The sequence below is a fragment of the Canis lupus genome, chromosome 3 (genome assembly GCF_048164855.1).
Source record: "Canis lupus baileyi chromosome 3, mCanLup2.hap1, whole genome shotgun sequence".
Classification (NCBI taxonomy): domain Eukaryota; kingdom Metazoa; phylum Chordata; class Mammalia; order Carnivora; family Canidae; genus Canis; species Canis lupus.
In genome coordinates, this window is record NC_132840.1 from 26870548 (window position 1) to 26884969 (window position 14422).

Below are 14422 nucleotides of genomic sequence, written 5' to 3' on the forward strand. Positions count from 1 at the left end.
CATTAATTAACTGAAAGAGCCTGGGATAACATCTTCAACTCTTCCTTTGACTGCACTCCCTTAGCTTTCCTAGGTCATGTGTGACCTAGTTTGCTTTCAGAGTTTGTTCCCGAGTGAGTCGGTAGCACCAAGGAGCATGATAATACTGAGTGCAGTGAGGAATGTTTTTTTAGTTGTGATTGGTGCCTTTGATGGGCATTTAGCAGAAGCCTACTCTGTGTGCTTCGGTGGGTGCAGTGCCTTGAAGGAGACTGTAGTCTTTGAGAGAAAGTTCTTCCCTCAGTGACCTTAGAATTGGACAGGCAGCTGTGGCAGCCCTGGATGCCAGTCCTCTCTGGAGAGCACTGTGAGTAGGATTAATGTGAAGGAATCTGTTTGCCTTTGGTCCCCAAAGAAAGATTTCCTTCTTGCTTTTACTAAAAAACAATAAAATTCCATTTTTATAGAAATCCAGGTCTTTAGCATAATAGAGTTAACTTGCTATCTAGAAATAATTGTAAGTTCTGAAAATGCTTCACAAGATTGTTTAGTAATTTTCTTGCAATAGAACACCGAGGAGTACCTGGTCTGGCTCCGATAGACCATATTTAATTCTTCACTCACAGATAAGTAATTGAAGCCATTCCTTTTAATATTCTACGTAGGCATTCTGTGTGGATTCCTAATGAGTTCCTATCATTCATACAATAGAAAAAAAGTAGAGTTTTGGTTTCCTAGAGTTATATACTTATCGATTCTTTAACTGTTGTATGAAATGAATTTCCAGGTAGCATATGCAATTATTACAAATATTATTTTGAGCAAATACCATTGATTCACCTTGACTCCTGTTTGGTTTATTGCAAGTGGAAAAATTGTCCTTGACATTAAACCTGGTTTAGAGATTCCCTGAAGTTGGGGATATGTCATTAGGGATATTGTGGTATTTTTAATCTACTGTTTAGGGCTCATTGAGTTGTTATGACTCTGCATGATGAGTGTGCTTTTGTATCATTTATGTCCCTGACGGCATCCATTCTAAGTGTCCATTGTGAATGTGGGGTAGCTGAGGCTACATAGCACTAGTTACCTTGGAGAAGTCTCATCTCCAAAACTGCTATGAATGTGGGGGCCATGTCATTCAAGCTTTAACACCATCTTTGTTTTGTTGCCATATGTGAGCAGTCGGGGGAGGAACATTTGGAATTTCTGATTTCTGGTCTGTATCTATAATCCTTCACTAAAACTTGATTGCCACAGTACAATAGAGGGGCTGCAGAGAAATTAGCTTCAGCACAGCTTCCACGCATCATTGATGTTGCCCTCTCTACACCACATCAAGTTTCTTAGAAGTAGATTAAAAGCAAGAAGCTGCTTTTCTGTCTTTAAAATGAAAACTTACTGAGGATAAGTAATTTTATCTTTTCATTTTTGTTAGAGACCTAAACCTAGATACTGATGGAGGATACAGGATACTTATTTAACATGCACTCTGTGCACATATCTATGTATACACACAATGAGTTTGTCATTTATGCATCATATGCCACAATTACTTAATTCCACCTTAGCTGCTATGACCACTTAGCACAGAATGTATGGTGTATAGATAATCAAGAAGTGGGCATTCATTTTAATGTTAGGTAAATCTTGTATTAAAAAACTTTTCCGGGGGTAGGACGGGAGGTCTACATTAGTGTGAGTGTGGCTAATTCAGAATTTGAGGTGTTAACTTGGGGACTGAGAGGAGGGATGGTAGAGTGCATATGTTGGGAGTTTGACTTTGACATCAGCTGGTCTGTTCTTCAATTGCTTTTATGACCTTGGGCAAGACACTTAACCCTCTTAACCTTGTTTTATACCTATGAGGCTGGGGTATAAATAAAGCACCTCCTTGTAGGTAGGTGGTTTTTAGATGAAAAGATCAAGCCTACAGAGTGGGTATATAGTGCTTGGGCCATGGAATGACATGGTTGTGATATTGATGTTTCATTGGTGTTCTGGTAGACACCATGCCTGTGTTATTCATTGATGTATACTGTGTGCTTAGCTCATTGCCTGGCCCATATAAGATCCACAATAAATGTTTATTGAATATTGAATAAAACAATATTTTAGTGGAAAAATTCATTGCATAAGGTTTAAAAAAAAACTTTAGTAGTAATTTGATATGGTGCATTAACTACAAATTAACCTGTTTATTAAACAAACCAAAAGGACTTGTTTCTTTACCTTTAGTTTACAATGTGTAGTATTTTGGTTAGCTTGCAGTGTGTAGTATTTTATATTTAAATAATTATTCTTTAAATACATTAAAACTTCATTTCTTATTTCCTTCAGGAAATTTACATGAGTGTAGCCAAAGTCCCAAAGTCATAACATTTAATTTTAAGGCATTAAAACCTATTTTGAATTTTCAATAGTACTGACTTTTAGCAAAGATAAATGAGGGCTTGGTCTACAGGTAAACATTCCTGAGAAGGCCACGCTGCTAGGAAGAATGCCTTATGATGTGATGGTTCATTTTTGTGTGAAAAGTGGCTTTTTTCTCATCTTCTTAGAGTTCCTCAAGTTAGGCCTGCCGAAGTGAGCATTACCTTCCATACTTCCTTTTTCTCATAATTCATTCCCTACGAAAAGGTCAGTACCATGCTTTTACAGCCTTGTGACTTGGAGTGTTGGATACTGAAGTGAAGCCCATGAAGTTTATTATCAACTCTTTGTAGTCTGTAATCAGGTGTTACTTAGAGACATGCTGGAATGTACAGCTGAAATCATTCTTCCAACAGAATTGTTCCTTTCTGCTAGTTTAGTTGTTCTCACCTGCTAACAGTGTGTCACTGTTATACCACTCTTCTGATTTCTAAGTCAAGAAAAGGTGCACATTCTTGATTTGGTGCTAGAGTATTCTTTTGGCAGCCACATCTTTTTTTCTCCCTTCATTTTAAGTAAAGGCCATGGTTGCTTAGTTGCTATCTATAAGCATGATAATAAACTATAATGGGGTACTGGACTTACTCCATGCTATTTGTTTGGAGTAAGCCATCAATAATAAATGTATGTACAGAAACTAAATGTCCTTTTCACATGTAAATTTGAAGTTTATAATTTTATTTAATCCTTTACAAAGCAAGAGGGGGTGAAATCCTTAGCCCCAAGTTTAATGGACAAGGTGGTGTTTAGATACTCCTCCTGCCAGTTATGGGGCAATCATGTTGAAAGTTATTGTGAATCACCATTGCCTTTTTGCATGATACGAATGTCAACTTATAAATGGAGGGGATGGTATTCATGTAAGTGAAAAATCACAGTGAGGCTTTGGGAATAAATAATCTAAGAGCATCTTATTGGCCCCATTTACTCAGCTTCTCAGCAGGCTGTTTTCACTCATGACTGACAGTCATTATAGGCCACGTGGGATTTAAAGTTTTAATGGTTCACAATTACTGTGAAGTTGGGTAATTCATTTCCTCCTGGTTTATTTGGATTTTAGAACTAAGAAAGCACTGAAAGAGTTTTGCTTAATTATACTGTTGTATGAAATACGTGTCAAAAATGTTATTTATCAAGCCTATTCTATGAGAAATGTTTTCAGTGTGGAAAACTAGGCATTCTCATCTTTCTAAAAAAGAAGCCTAAGAAAGTTTGAGACAATTTAGTATTTGCAGAGAGCTGCTATGCAAGAATATTGGTAAAATCTTACTATTCAAACTTGATTCCCTAGAACGGGCATTTGTAATTTGTATGTATATGTGGATGTTTGTGTTTAAGAACTGACTCAGAATAGTCCAAGTAAAACTCATTAGAAGAATTGAAAGAAAATCAGAAACAGATACTGTCCACGTTTTCTGATTCATAAATAAGAACAGTGATATGCTTTGAAATGAATTTTTTAATATTTAAAATACCTTAAAAATTACTTGAACTGCATATTTAAAATAATGCCAACATGCTTTGAAATGCTTTATTTGATGTCTTCTTCATTTAAGACTCTTGATTTGAATGAATAAGGATTTGAGTGATCTGTTTGATGAATTCTTAGTGCAAAATATTAACCAGCAATTCCTTTTTATTGGGTGATTATGGTAAAAAAAATATCAAGTATCTTGTACATTCTAGTGCACAGTTGACTCTTTGATTTGGAATCTGCAGTGCTGGTACGGGAAGGTGGGGTGTGTGGTGGTGAAGGTTATGCTGCTGACAACACTTAGTGTCATTGTGTGTTGTCCCCGAGGCAGTGGGAGTCAGAGACCTGGCCACACAGGAAGTGTCCTGTGTAGTACCAAGTGTATACTCTAGAGGGTGATCTGTACAGAGTATCCTCTTACTTTCTTGTGATTCATGTTTTTGTTTATTTTAAAAGAGACATAGAAAAATAAGTAGTTAATGGAGGATATTAAAATCTTGGATCACAGGAAGTTGGTAGTGATTCAAAAGGAACTAAATGTAACAAGGCTCCCTAAAAATGGTTTAATATTAAAAAGTTTGCTTATCTGTCATTTTTAAAGAACTTTATGAATGGAGATTCTTAAATAAGTATCTGGATTTTATGGAGTTTTTATTAGTTCATTTAAAACCACGTGAAATTGGATTGGTTAGTTTTTTGGAAGTGTTATGTACTCTAGAATATTTGAAAGGGAACACAAACTGTTGAGTTTTTTTTTTTTTTAATGCTTACAAGGGATGGTACTGGCCTTCAAAAGTTGCTCTCTGATCTGCTGCTGCTTTTAAATGTTTTCAAAGTTCAAAAGAAAAGTAATACAGACATGTGATACATACCAGAGAACTGGTTTTGCCTCTAAAAGAAATACTTTCTCTTTTAAGCTTTATGTTTTGTACCTGTTCAGGTGGGCATTATGAGAAAATGCTAATTTGAATGGTGTCTTTCTTTCCCTCTGGTATTAAGCCTTTGTCTTTTACCTTGCCTTTAGCTTTACAAAATTAAACTGGGACTTTGAGAAATTGATAGGGTCTTTCTTTGACCCCCCCAATGCCTTGAATATTTTCTTATTAAAGTATCTGTCTTATGCCTCTAGCATCTCACATTGGAAACTGTTCTGAAAGTTCAGCTTGTCCACTTGTGGTTCATTTTACAGTTGTGTTTATCTGATACCATTGCTTTTTTGTTTTTATTCTAAGCAAAGCATGCCACTGTCACTGTGCTTTGGCACTGTGTCGCATCTTAACTTGGTTATTTTGGGGGCACACACCATACTGCTTTACAACAGGACCCAGTCTATAGTGTGGAGCCAGAAGGGTTGTAAGTTTGTTCCTGCTGAAATAAAGAATCAGCTCTGATTGAAACAGAGAGGCTAACTTCAGCAGTAGAACAAATTATCTGAGAGGCCATCTGCTAAAGGATGGTGCACATACCTGCTTGTGTGCTGCGTGCCCCTAGTAACCAGGGCCGGAGGGGACGTTGGGCATGCTAACTGAAAGCTCTTTTCTTTTTTAGGTCCACAACTCCCAGGCCTGCTGCAGATCTCCAACTCCTGCTTTGTGTGACCCCCCAGCATGCTCTCTGCCGGTGGCATCACAGCCACCACAACATCTTTCTGAAGCCGGGAGAGGGCCTGTAGGGGTAAGGAGAATCCCGTTTTTAAAAGCTATCAATATTTTATATCCCATAGGGTATAAAATAGGAATATTACCTCCCTCCCCAGAGCCCCTTTAAAAATGTGCTGTATTGTATGTGTTTTTAAAGGAGTAACAAGTACATGCACAGAGGAAGCAAAATACGGGACTTACCTTACCCCTCTAGGACAGTTCCAGAAGTCAGTGGGGTTTGGTGGTATAGGGTATTTGGGTGCCAGCAGAGAGCATGCTGGGCCGCTGCAAGGAGCAGGAGCTGGCAATCAGCAGCGAGTATGGATGTTGGCAACTGAAATGGGGAAAAAAGGGGGTAAGTTTGAGTCCAAGTGTGGAATGTGCACCTCCCCAGCATCATTGGGACTCATGGCCCATGAATCTAAACATTTTGGATGCTGTCCTTTCAGGTGACGTTTTGTGTAGAGTATTGCTCAGGAGTAGCTAGGCTTTTCTGCCATGCCAGATGTAGAATTAAACCCTTCTAAAGGGTTGAGTAAGGATGTAGATCTAGTGCTCTCAGCTGTGCCCTGGTAATGTCTCTGTTACCTGGTGGTAATGATGTGTGTGAGGTGAAGCAAGATGAAGTGTCTGTGGTGTTTTACCCCTAAACACAGGGCCTGGTGTTAGTGATCCGTGTGGGTTATTTGTGTCATGTATCTCACCTTTTATGAAAGTTGTATATATACCTTTCTTTTTTCCCCCTTCATAAGGATTTAATGATAACATTTTCAGAAAGACAGGTGTTTCTTGTTCTGATTGACTGCTGTTAATCACTAAAGAAGTTGAAGACCTTTCATCTGACCGTGGGGTTCAAATGTATACTCAATTAGAAAATAACACCAGAGAATAGCCATCATGTATGCATGTGCATATTACAAGATACTGGCAATATATAATGAATTGTTCATTTGCAGTGTAGAAAAACAGTATCTTGAAAATAGAAAAAGAGAGTGCTGCAAATCGGCTCTATCACTTGGGAAAGTTTTGTGAAGGTAGGCAGATTTTGAGGAGGTGGATTTGGTTTTGGTACGTCAATGACATGTGGACAGGCAGGCTGGATGAGCCTTCCAGGTGTACATGTCTGCCTGTCCCTGTAAGCCACGTAGGCAGTGAGCCTGGTGAAGCTGGGAGTTGAGAGAAGACCGCAGGACATCAACGGAGAGCACAGGTTAGTGGGTCATGGGAGCAGTGTTGTAAAGGTGAGATGAGGGAAGATTTTATGTGATGGCGGAAGAGAGAATCCTTCATAGGCTTTTTTATTCCAGGCAAGCTGATTTGCAAATGCCTGCTTATTAAGAAGATTGATTGGGTAGCAGTGTGGAGTCAGGGCTGACTGCGGAAGCTGCAGTTAGGTGGCTGTCACCCATGCATAAAGTGAGGAGGGCCAGGACAATGGAGATATAGGATATTAATAATCATAACAAAACTAGGAATAATCGTCATAACACTTTAATGTTAAAATAGTTGCTGGTGTGATTTATCAAGAATTAGACCAGAAAAAAGGTTCACATTGTGAAATCCTTAGAATTCTTGATATAATAACTGTTCACAATGGAAGATAAAACCCAATGTGGTAGATAAAAGTCTAATTTTAATCCCTAAGAGATATACTGACCTCATTAAGGGACAGATTAGCAAAGTCCCACCTTTACTACCTCCTTCGAAAACTTCAGCCTTTACTAGTGCCATCTTATTTCTGTATGTCTCTGAGAAATGATTTTATCTTTTAGGCTGGTATTTTCTCATTTTATTCTCCTTTTAGTGTGAATGTCATTGTTAGACTATTTCATTTACCACAATATTCACTAATTAGGATTGTTGAATGGGTTTAAAATTTTGCCTATAATAACATTGCCTTTAGTAAACTTTTTGTGTTAGCATTAGTGATGACCAGTATTTATTTATTTTAGCAGTAAAAGTATTGCATTCACTGGGCATTTAAGTAAGTTCATGATTGGTGGCATACTCAGATACCATCATATATAGGTTTGTGAAGATTTGTAGTAAGATAATAAATCTTCTCTGAGTCAAGATGATGCTGCATAAAGCAAACTGTATTGATTGTTCTTTAACAACGCTTCATGCTGCCAAAGTCGTTTGAACTGGATCTGAATTGGATCCAGTTGGCAGAGCTACCGCCCATGTGTGGAGCTCTCATAAATTCTGCAGGCACACAGATCTAATACAGTGCAATGAGAGAGCTGCTGGGAGAAAAAAATTGATTACAGGGTTGCAGACAATATCATTAACAGTTTTTGCCATGATACACCAGATGTCTTCCCTAATAGACTATTTTTGTTAATTTAGTTTTTATAGGGTAGTGCTGACTGCATCATAATGTAACTTTCTTCGTATATTCAGGTATATGTGATCTGTGTTTCTACACTACTGATGACATCAACTCATTTGTTAAAATTTTATAAAATTAAGTCTCACTGTTCATATTTAAAATATTTGTGCTGGAAAGGCAGCCTTTGTACTTACTACGGAAAATCTAATAGCTTGGATTTTTTTTTTTCTTTTTTTTTTTAAAGCAAAAAGTACTGTGTTTACTGGCGGTTCAGGGCTAGTGAGGGAAGTGAGAAGGGGAAGAAAACATTGCCCAGATTCTCCCTAGACCAGGCAGAGATGATCCTCTCTGCCTCCAGTGGCTCCCATAGTGGGTGGTTCCAATGGCAGTACAGAGACTGAATCCAAAGCTGAAAGGTACAGGTATTTAAAGGAAACTTAAAATGCACGTTCATTTTTGTTGTCATGGATGCAGTTCTGCAGGCTGGAATTCTTGTTGGGGCACCTAACCCCTTCCTCACTAGGAGATCAAGGATTAGAATAATTTGTTATTTAGTCTTTTTATTCTGTAGTCCCATCTTTTTGCATGTTTTAAGAACTCTGCTGAGTGACTAACACAGATAGATAAGACAGGACGTAATAGTGGGTTGAACTATTTTATTTACGTCATTTTTTTTTTTGAACTACTAATTTTGTTTTTGGTGCGTTAGAGAACATGTTTTTCTTATGATGCATTCCTTTGTAACAAGAGACACATTAACCTTCTTAACACTTAGTTTTCTCACTAATAAAATGGCACAGCACTATGCTCTACCTCAAGGGTTGTTGCAAAGCATAATAATTCATTGAATTGCTTAGCATGGTAAGCATATAATAAACATTTATTAAGGATTATCTGTTGCCACATAGTTTTTCATTATACAAATTCAGGTTTTAAATAATTTATTAGTGTTGTAGACATTCTTGATCTGGGGTCCATAGGCCCCTACGACTACTTGAGTTTAAGAGTCTATGAACTTCTGAAATTGATTGCAGAGTCTTATATGTATATGAATTTTTCTGGAGAGAATTTTTTCTTTTCAATCATGGATGCTAATCAGTAGATTCCTAAAATATTTTTTAAAATTTTAAATTAGGGCAGCCTGGGTGGCTCAGTGGTTTAGCACCGCCTTCAGCCCAGGGCCTGATCCTAGAGACCTGGGATTAAGTTCCACTTTGGGCTCCCTGCATGGAGCCTGCTTCTCCCTCTGCCTCTCTCTCTCTCTCTCTCTCTCTCTCTCTCTCTCTCTCTCTCTCTGTGTGTGTGTGTGTGTGTGTCTGTCATGAATAAATAAATCAAATCTTTAAAAAAATATATTTTTTAAATTAAAATTAGGAACTGTGGCTCTATACAGTCTTTGCAGTGGGTTATTTAAAATCTCAGATCAGCTAGCTGTATGTTAAGGAAGTAAACTAACATTGAGCATTTCCTTTGTGCCCAGGCATTGTGCTATTCTTTACACATAGTTTACTTTGTGATATTTATTTCATTTTGCAGATGAGAAAATTTGGGGTTTACAATTGTATAAAATCTTGCCTTGAGTGAATGTCAGGACTGAGGTTTACTGAGGAGCTCACCCTGGCCTTGTGTAGTCTCTGTTGCTTTCATGGCTGGCTTCTGTACATCCTGGATGGTCCCTGCAGTGATACCCACCTTTGTCTCCACTTTACTTGAAGAGTTCCCTGAGCTGGCATGCTGCTCACTTGCTTTGGTAGAGCAGACGGCTTCTGCCGTTGAGAGTGTCCCAGGCTGGCCCTCACCTTGACTGAATGGACACTGGTGGTAACAGTGGTGTGAGAACCCTTCTTAGTATCATTTTATTTTCCTTTTAGCTCTTGTGGTAGTCCTATTTTTAGTATCATTTCATTAAAAAAAAATGCGTGATAACAAGCACTACTCTTTGAGTTCCCTTTTCATTTATCTTAATGGTATCTACATACATTTGAAAAATAATTCCTGTAGTCTGTTTTGTTTGTTAATCTGTGTGTGTTTGTTTCAGGTAAAACTTCGTGCATGTAAGAAATGGAATTTACATTTCTCTTGGAGTAAATCCACTCCACTGATCTACACAAGCTTGCTCCACTAACAGAGCAGGAAGCTAGGGCCCAGTGGCTTTCCCCAGATATCTGCTTCATGGGGACTGCTTAGGCCAGAATCTGGGTTGCCTGTATCTGGTCAGTGAGTGCTCTTTCCACTGCTCCTTGCTACCTCCTCGACCCATAAGGAATGGGAATGTCTTGCATCCAGCCCTGTGATATGTCATTTACTTTTTTAAAAGATAAGAATGCTTTGCTTAATATCATAGCAGTGTTAAAATTAGTATCTCTTGCCTGTGTAAGTAAGGCATTTATTGTTTTCAAGTGTCATTTCTAAAACTTCTTTTTCATACTTGGGTCTTCAGTATTAATAATTAAAAGTGAACATTTACTATAAAATGCTGTTTTAAATGCTGATTCTGTTTCTTACCTAGTTTGTATAAAGCACTCTAATCCGATTGCTTGTGTAGATAAGCAGGAGTTTCTTAGGATATCCTGCTTTTTCAGCATTTCCTGTGGCTTCCTCAGTTGATATTAAGAATGCTAAAAATACTATTGTCTTTTATATTTGATTGTAATTAAAGGGGTTAAAACAACAAGGTTTAAAAAAATAGCTGATACAAATGCCTAGGATTAATTCAACTACCTGAAATGAAAGGCGATTAATAGCTATTGAATTTTAATGGAGCAAGTCTAAAAATTTCTTAAAATACCCAACCGACCAGTATTAGAATAGTACTCTGTCATCCTTCCAGAGAAATTCCCTCACTTGAAACAGTTGTTTTCATATCCTGCTCTCCCATAAAAGCAAATTTCAGCTGATTTGTTCTTAAGGGCTGTTTTGCTGTCATGTTCATCTGCTCCTTTTTATTTTTATTTTTTGACAAAAGGGACATTGAGCCACATTTACAGAACATAGGTTTGAATAACCTTATGGTTTTATAAAACTGCCTACTATTTTAAGTAGTCTTTTTGTTACCATAGGTCTATATGAAGGGTGAAGATTACTTGTAGGTTTCATGAGCTGCTTTTCTTTCAGGGATACTACTGCATCACCCTTTATTACTTACATGCACTGTTGGTCTTTTAACCTTGCCTTCTTGGGGCTGTTTTATATTGTTTGAAAAATATCTAAGCAAATATGTGCAGTTCTCACGTTCTATAAGTTCTCCAGAATTAATTTTACTAATATAAATTGCAAAAGAAATTTCAGCACATGGAAGCAGAACTTGCAGTTTTGTTTAGCTCAACTTTTTCTTAGTGTTACCAGTCATTTTAGGATGTCTTATAGTACTTGGGTGACAGCAGCTTATACAAATACCAAGACCTTCAACAGGGTACCAGATTTTTGTTAGGAACTAGAGTAAAGTTTAAGTAATAACCTAAGGTTAATCAGTCATTTTCAGGATCTATAGAAAATATTATACTAAATTATTATGACTCATGCCTGGGAGTGAGCATTTTCTGTTTTTGTCTTTAATTTCGTGTTGTGTGATTAGATTGAATATTGGGTACTTGTCATTTCTTGCTTTTTTGTTTTTTGTTTTTTTTTAAATAGACTTTAGTCTTAGAGCAGCTTTAGTTTCACCAGAAAATTGAGCAGAAAGTGCAAAGATTTCCCAAATACCTCGTGCCTCTCCATGCCCTTTTCTGGCTTGAAGCTTCTTACTTCGTTTTCATGCTGAGTAATATTTCATTGTTTGGATGTACTATAGTTTATCCATTTATCTGTTGAAGGATGTCTTGATTCTTCCAAGTTTTAGCAATTATGAACAAAGCTTCTCTAACTTCTCTGTGCAGGTTTTTGTGTGGATATAAATTTTCAACTCCTTTGGGTAAGTACCAAGGAGCGCTTCTCCTGGATTGTATGGTAAGAATATGTTTAGTTTTTAAAAAAAACAACCAAAGTGGGTTCCAGAGTAGCTGTATCCTGTTACATTCCCACCAATGATTGAGAGTTTCTGTTGCTCCACATTCTTGTCAACATTTGGTGTTGTCAGTGTTGTAAATTGTGGCCATTCTGATAAGTCTGTAGGGGTATCTAACTGATGTTTTAATTTGGATTTCTCTGATGACAGACATAAGATACAGAGTTTTTTTGTTTTTGTTTTTTTACACGCTTATTTGCGGTCTGTCTTCTTGGTGAGGTGTCTGTTAAGGTCTCTGGTTCAGTTTTTTTTCTTTTTTAAAGGTTTTATTTATTTATTCATGAGAGACACAGAAAGAGAGGTAGAGCCACAGGCAGAGGGAGGAGAAGCAGGCTCCTTGCAAAGAGCCCGATGTGGGACTGAATCCCAGGAATCCGGGATTAGGCCCTGAACCAAAGGTGGATGCTCAACCACTGAACCACCCAGGTGTCCCTCTGGTTCAGTTTTTTAATCAGGTTATTTATTTTCTTATTGTTGAGTGTTAAAGGTTCTTTGCGTATTTTGGACAGCAGTCCTTTGTCATGTGTCTTTTGTAAGTTTTTTTTCCCAATCGGAGGCTTATCTTTTTCTTTTCTTGACAGTGTCTTTTGCACAACAGTTTTTAATTTTAATAGAGTCTAGTTTATCAACTCTTTCTGCCGTGGATTATGTGCTTTGTGTTGAACTTCGTCTTGCCAAACTCAAGGTCATTTAGTTTTTTTCTTACATTATCTTCTACGAGTTTTATAGTTTAAATTTTATGTTTTAGGTCTGTGGTCTATTTCGAGTTGATTTTTGTGCAGGGTGTTAAAGACTGTGTCTAGGTTTTTTTTTGGGAGCGTCCATTTGTTTAGCACCAGTAGTTGAGACACTGTCTTTACTCCGTTGTATTGCCTTTGCTCCTTGGTCAGAGGTCAGTTGACTGGATTTATGTGGGTCTGTTCCAGGACTCTCTATTCTTATTGTTACGAATCCAAGAGTAAAATGCACACATCTTGACTGGTTACTTCTAAATAGTGAAGTGTGTATTTTATAAAGGACATTTATTTATATAGCTACCATAGAACTACCAAAAATGGGAAATTTAACAGTATAACAATCCTAATCTAATCAATAGACATCCATGTTTTGCTGTGTGTCCCATTAGTTTTGCTGTATGTCCCAATAGTGCTTTCCATGGCCGTTTGTTTTTGGGGCCTAGTATCCAGACCAGCATCACACTGGTACCTAGTTACCGTGTCTCTTAACTCTCCTCTAGTCTGAAACAGTATCTTAGCCTTTTTGTCTTTTCATGACATTGACGTGTTTTTAAAAAGTACAGTCCAGTTTTTTTTAAAAGATTATTTATTTATTCTAAAAAAAAAAAAAAAAAAAAACACACACAGAGAGAGAGGCAGAGACATAGGCAGAGGGAGAAGCAGGCTCCATGCAGGGAGCCCAGTGTGGGATCGATCCCGGGTCTCCAGGATCATGCCCTGGGCTGAAGGCGTTGCTAAACCACTGAGCCACCAGGGCTGCCTACAGTCCAGTTTTTTTTTTTGTTATTGTTTGCTGTTTCCTGCTTATTAGATTTAGGTTATACATTTTAGGCCAGACTATTATATTAGTGGTATTGTGTCCTGAGGTCTTTACATTAGAGAGAATATGGTATCAGTTTATCACATTATTAGCGATGTTAACTTTGATCATTTGGATAAGTTACTAACTTTTCCTTTGTAATTAAGGAATAATTTGTAGGGAGAAACTTTGAGACCGAGTAAATATTCTGTTCTTCATCAAATTTTCACCCCCTAATATTAACACTCTGATTATATTTGCCTGAGTCCCTGTGGCGATTGTGGAATGTCACTTAAAAAAAAAAAAAAAAAAACCCTCAAGCTAAATTGCTCTGCCTTTGGAAAGTAGATCACAATTCAGCTACCATTGATTCAAGTGTGGAATTTTTGAGTAAAGTCAAAGAAGGGTGCAGGGGTGGGGGAGAAGGAAGAGCCTGTTTGAACCCTAAGGGTTTTTTACATTTTTAGCAACAGGGACTTGTATAAGTTTTCGGATTTTTTTTTTTTATAGAAAGAGGGAAACCCTGTGATAGAGTTTGTTTCCTCTTTAAGCTCTAGGGGCGAGAAAAGTTGCTTTGAAGGAAAGAATCATGGACATGGTTAAAAAGTACATTTTTACTGTTGAAATTGTGGTCTTGGTTTGATTCATGTTGGCAACATTTACTAGTGATCAAGTTACTTAATCTCTCTGCCCCTCAGTTTCCTCACTTGTAAAGCCAGAATATTATTTCAGTAGTTCTGTAGCCAGGCCCAGGAGTCCATAGTATTTACAAATACTCCCAAGGAGATTCTGATGGGCAGCCAGCTTTAGCAAATGGAATTCTGTCTTCCACCTTAGTGACTGTTGTAAATGCAGATTTGATCATGTCCTTTGCAGAATATGGACTAGTTCTAGGACTTCTTATGTTTCTCAAACCTGAGCATCTTATGCACTTTAAAAGTTGTTTCTCTGGTTCTCCCTTATCACTTTAATTTCTTGCCTTCCCCAACACACAAATTAGGTATAATCTGCATGTCTATATCCCT

At 37.5% G+C, this 14422-nt stretch overlaps 1 protein-coding gene across 10 annotated transcripts in view; it reads left to right on the forward strand.

Annotated features, from left to right (window-relative positions):
• The window catches only part of RERE (arginine-glutamic acid dipeptide repeats), a 408653-nt gene that overhangs the window by 185303 nt on the left and 208928 nt on the right, over nucleotides 1-14422 (forward strand). For 8 of the 10 annotated variants that reach the window (XM_072819771.1, XM_072819779.1, XM_072819773.1 and 5 more), the window contains one exon: nucleotides 5435-5560. The exons of the other annotated variants lie outside the window; for them this stretch is intronic. In XM_072819771.1, the coding sequence (XP_072675872.1) occupies nucleotides 5435-5560 (126 nt within the window). The remainder of the gene's footprint in view (nucleotides 1-5434; nucleotides 5561-14422) is intronic. 10 annotated transcript variants of the gene reach the window in all.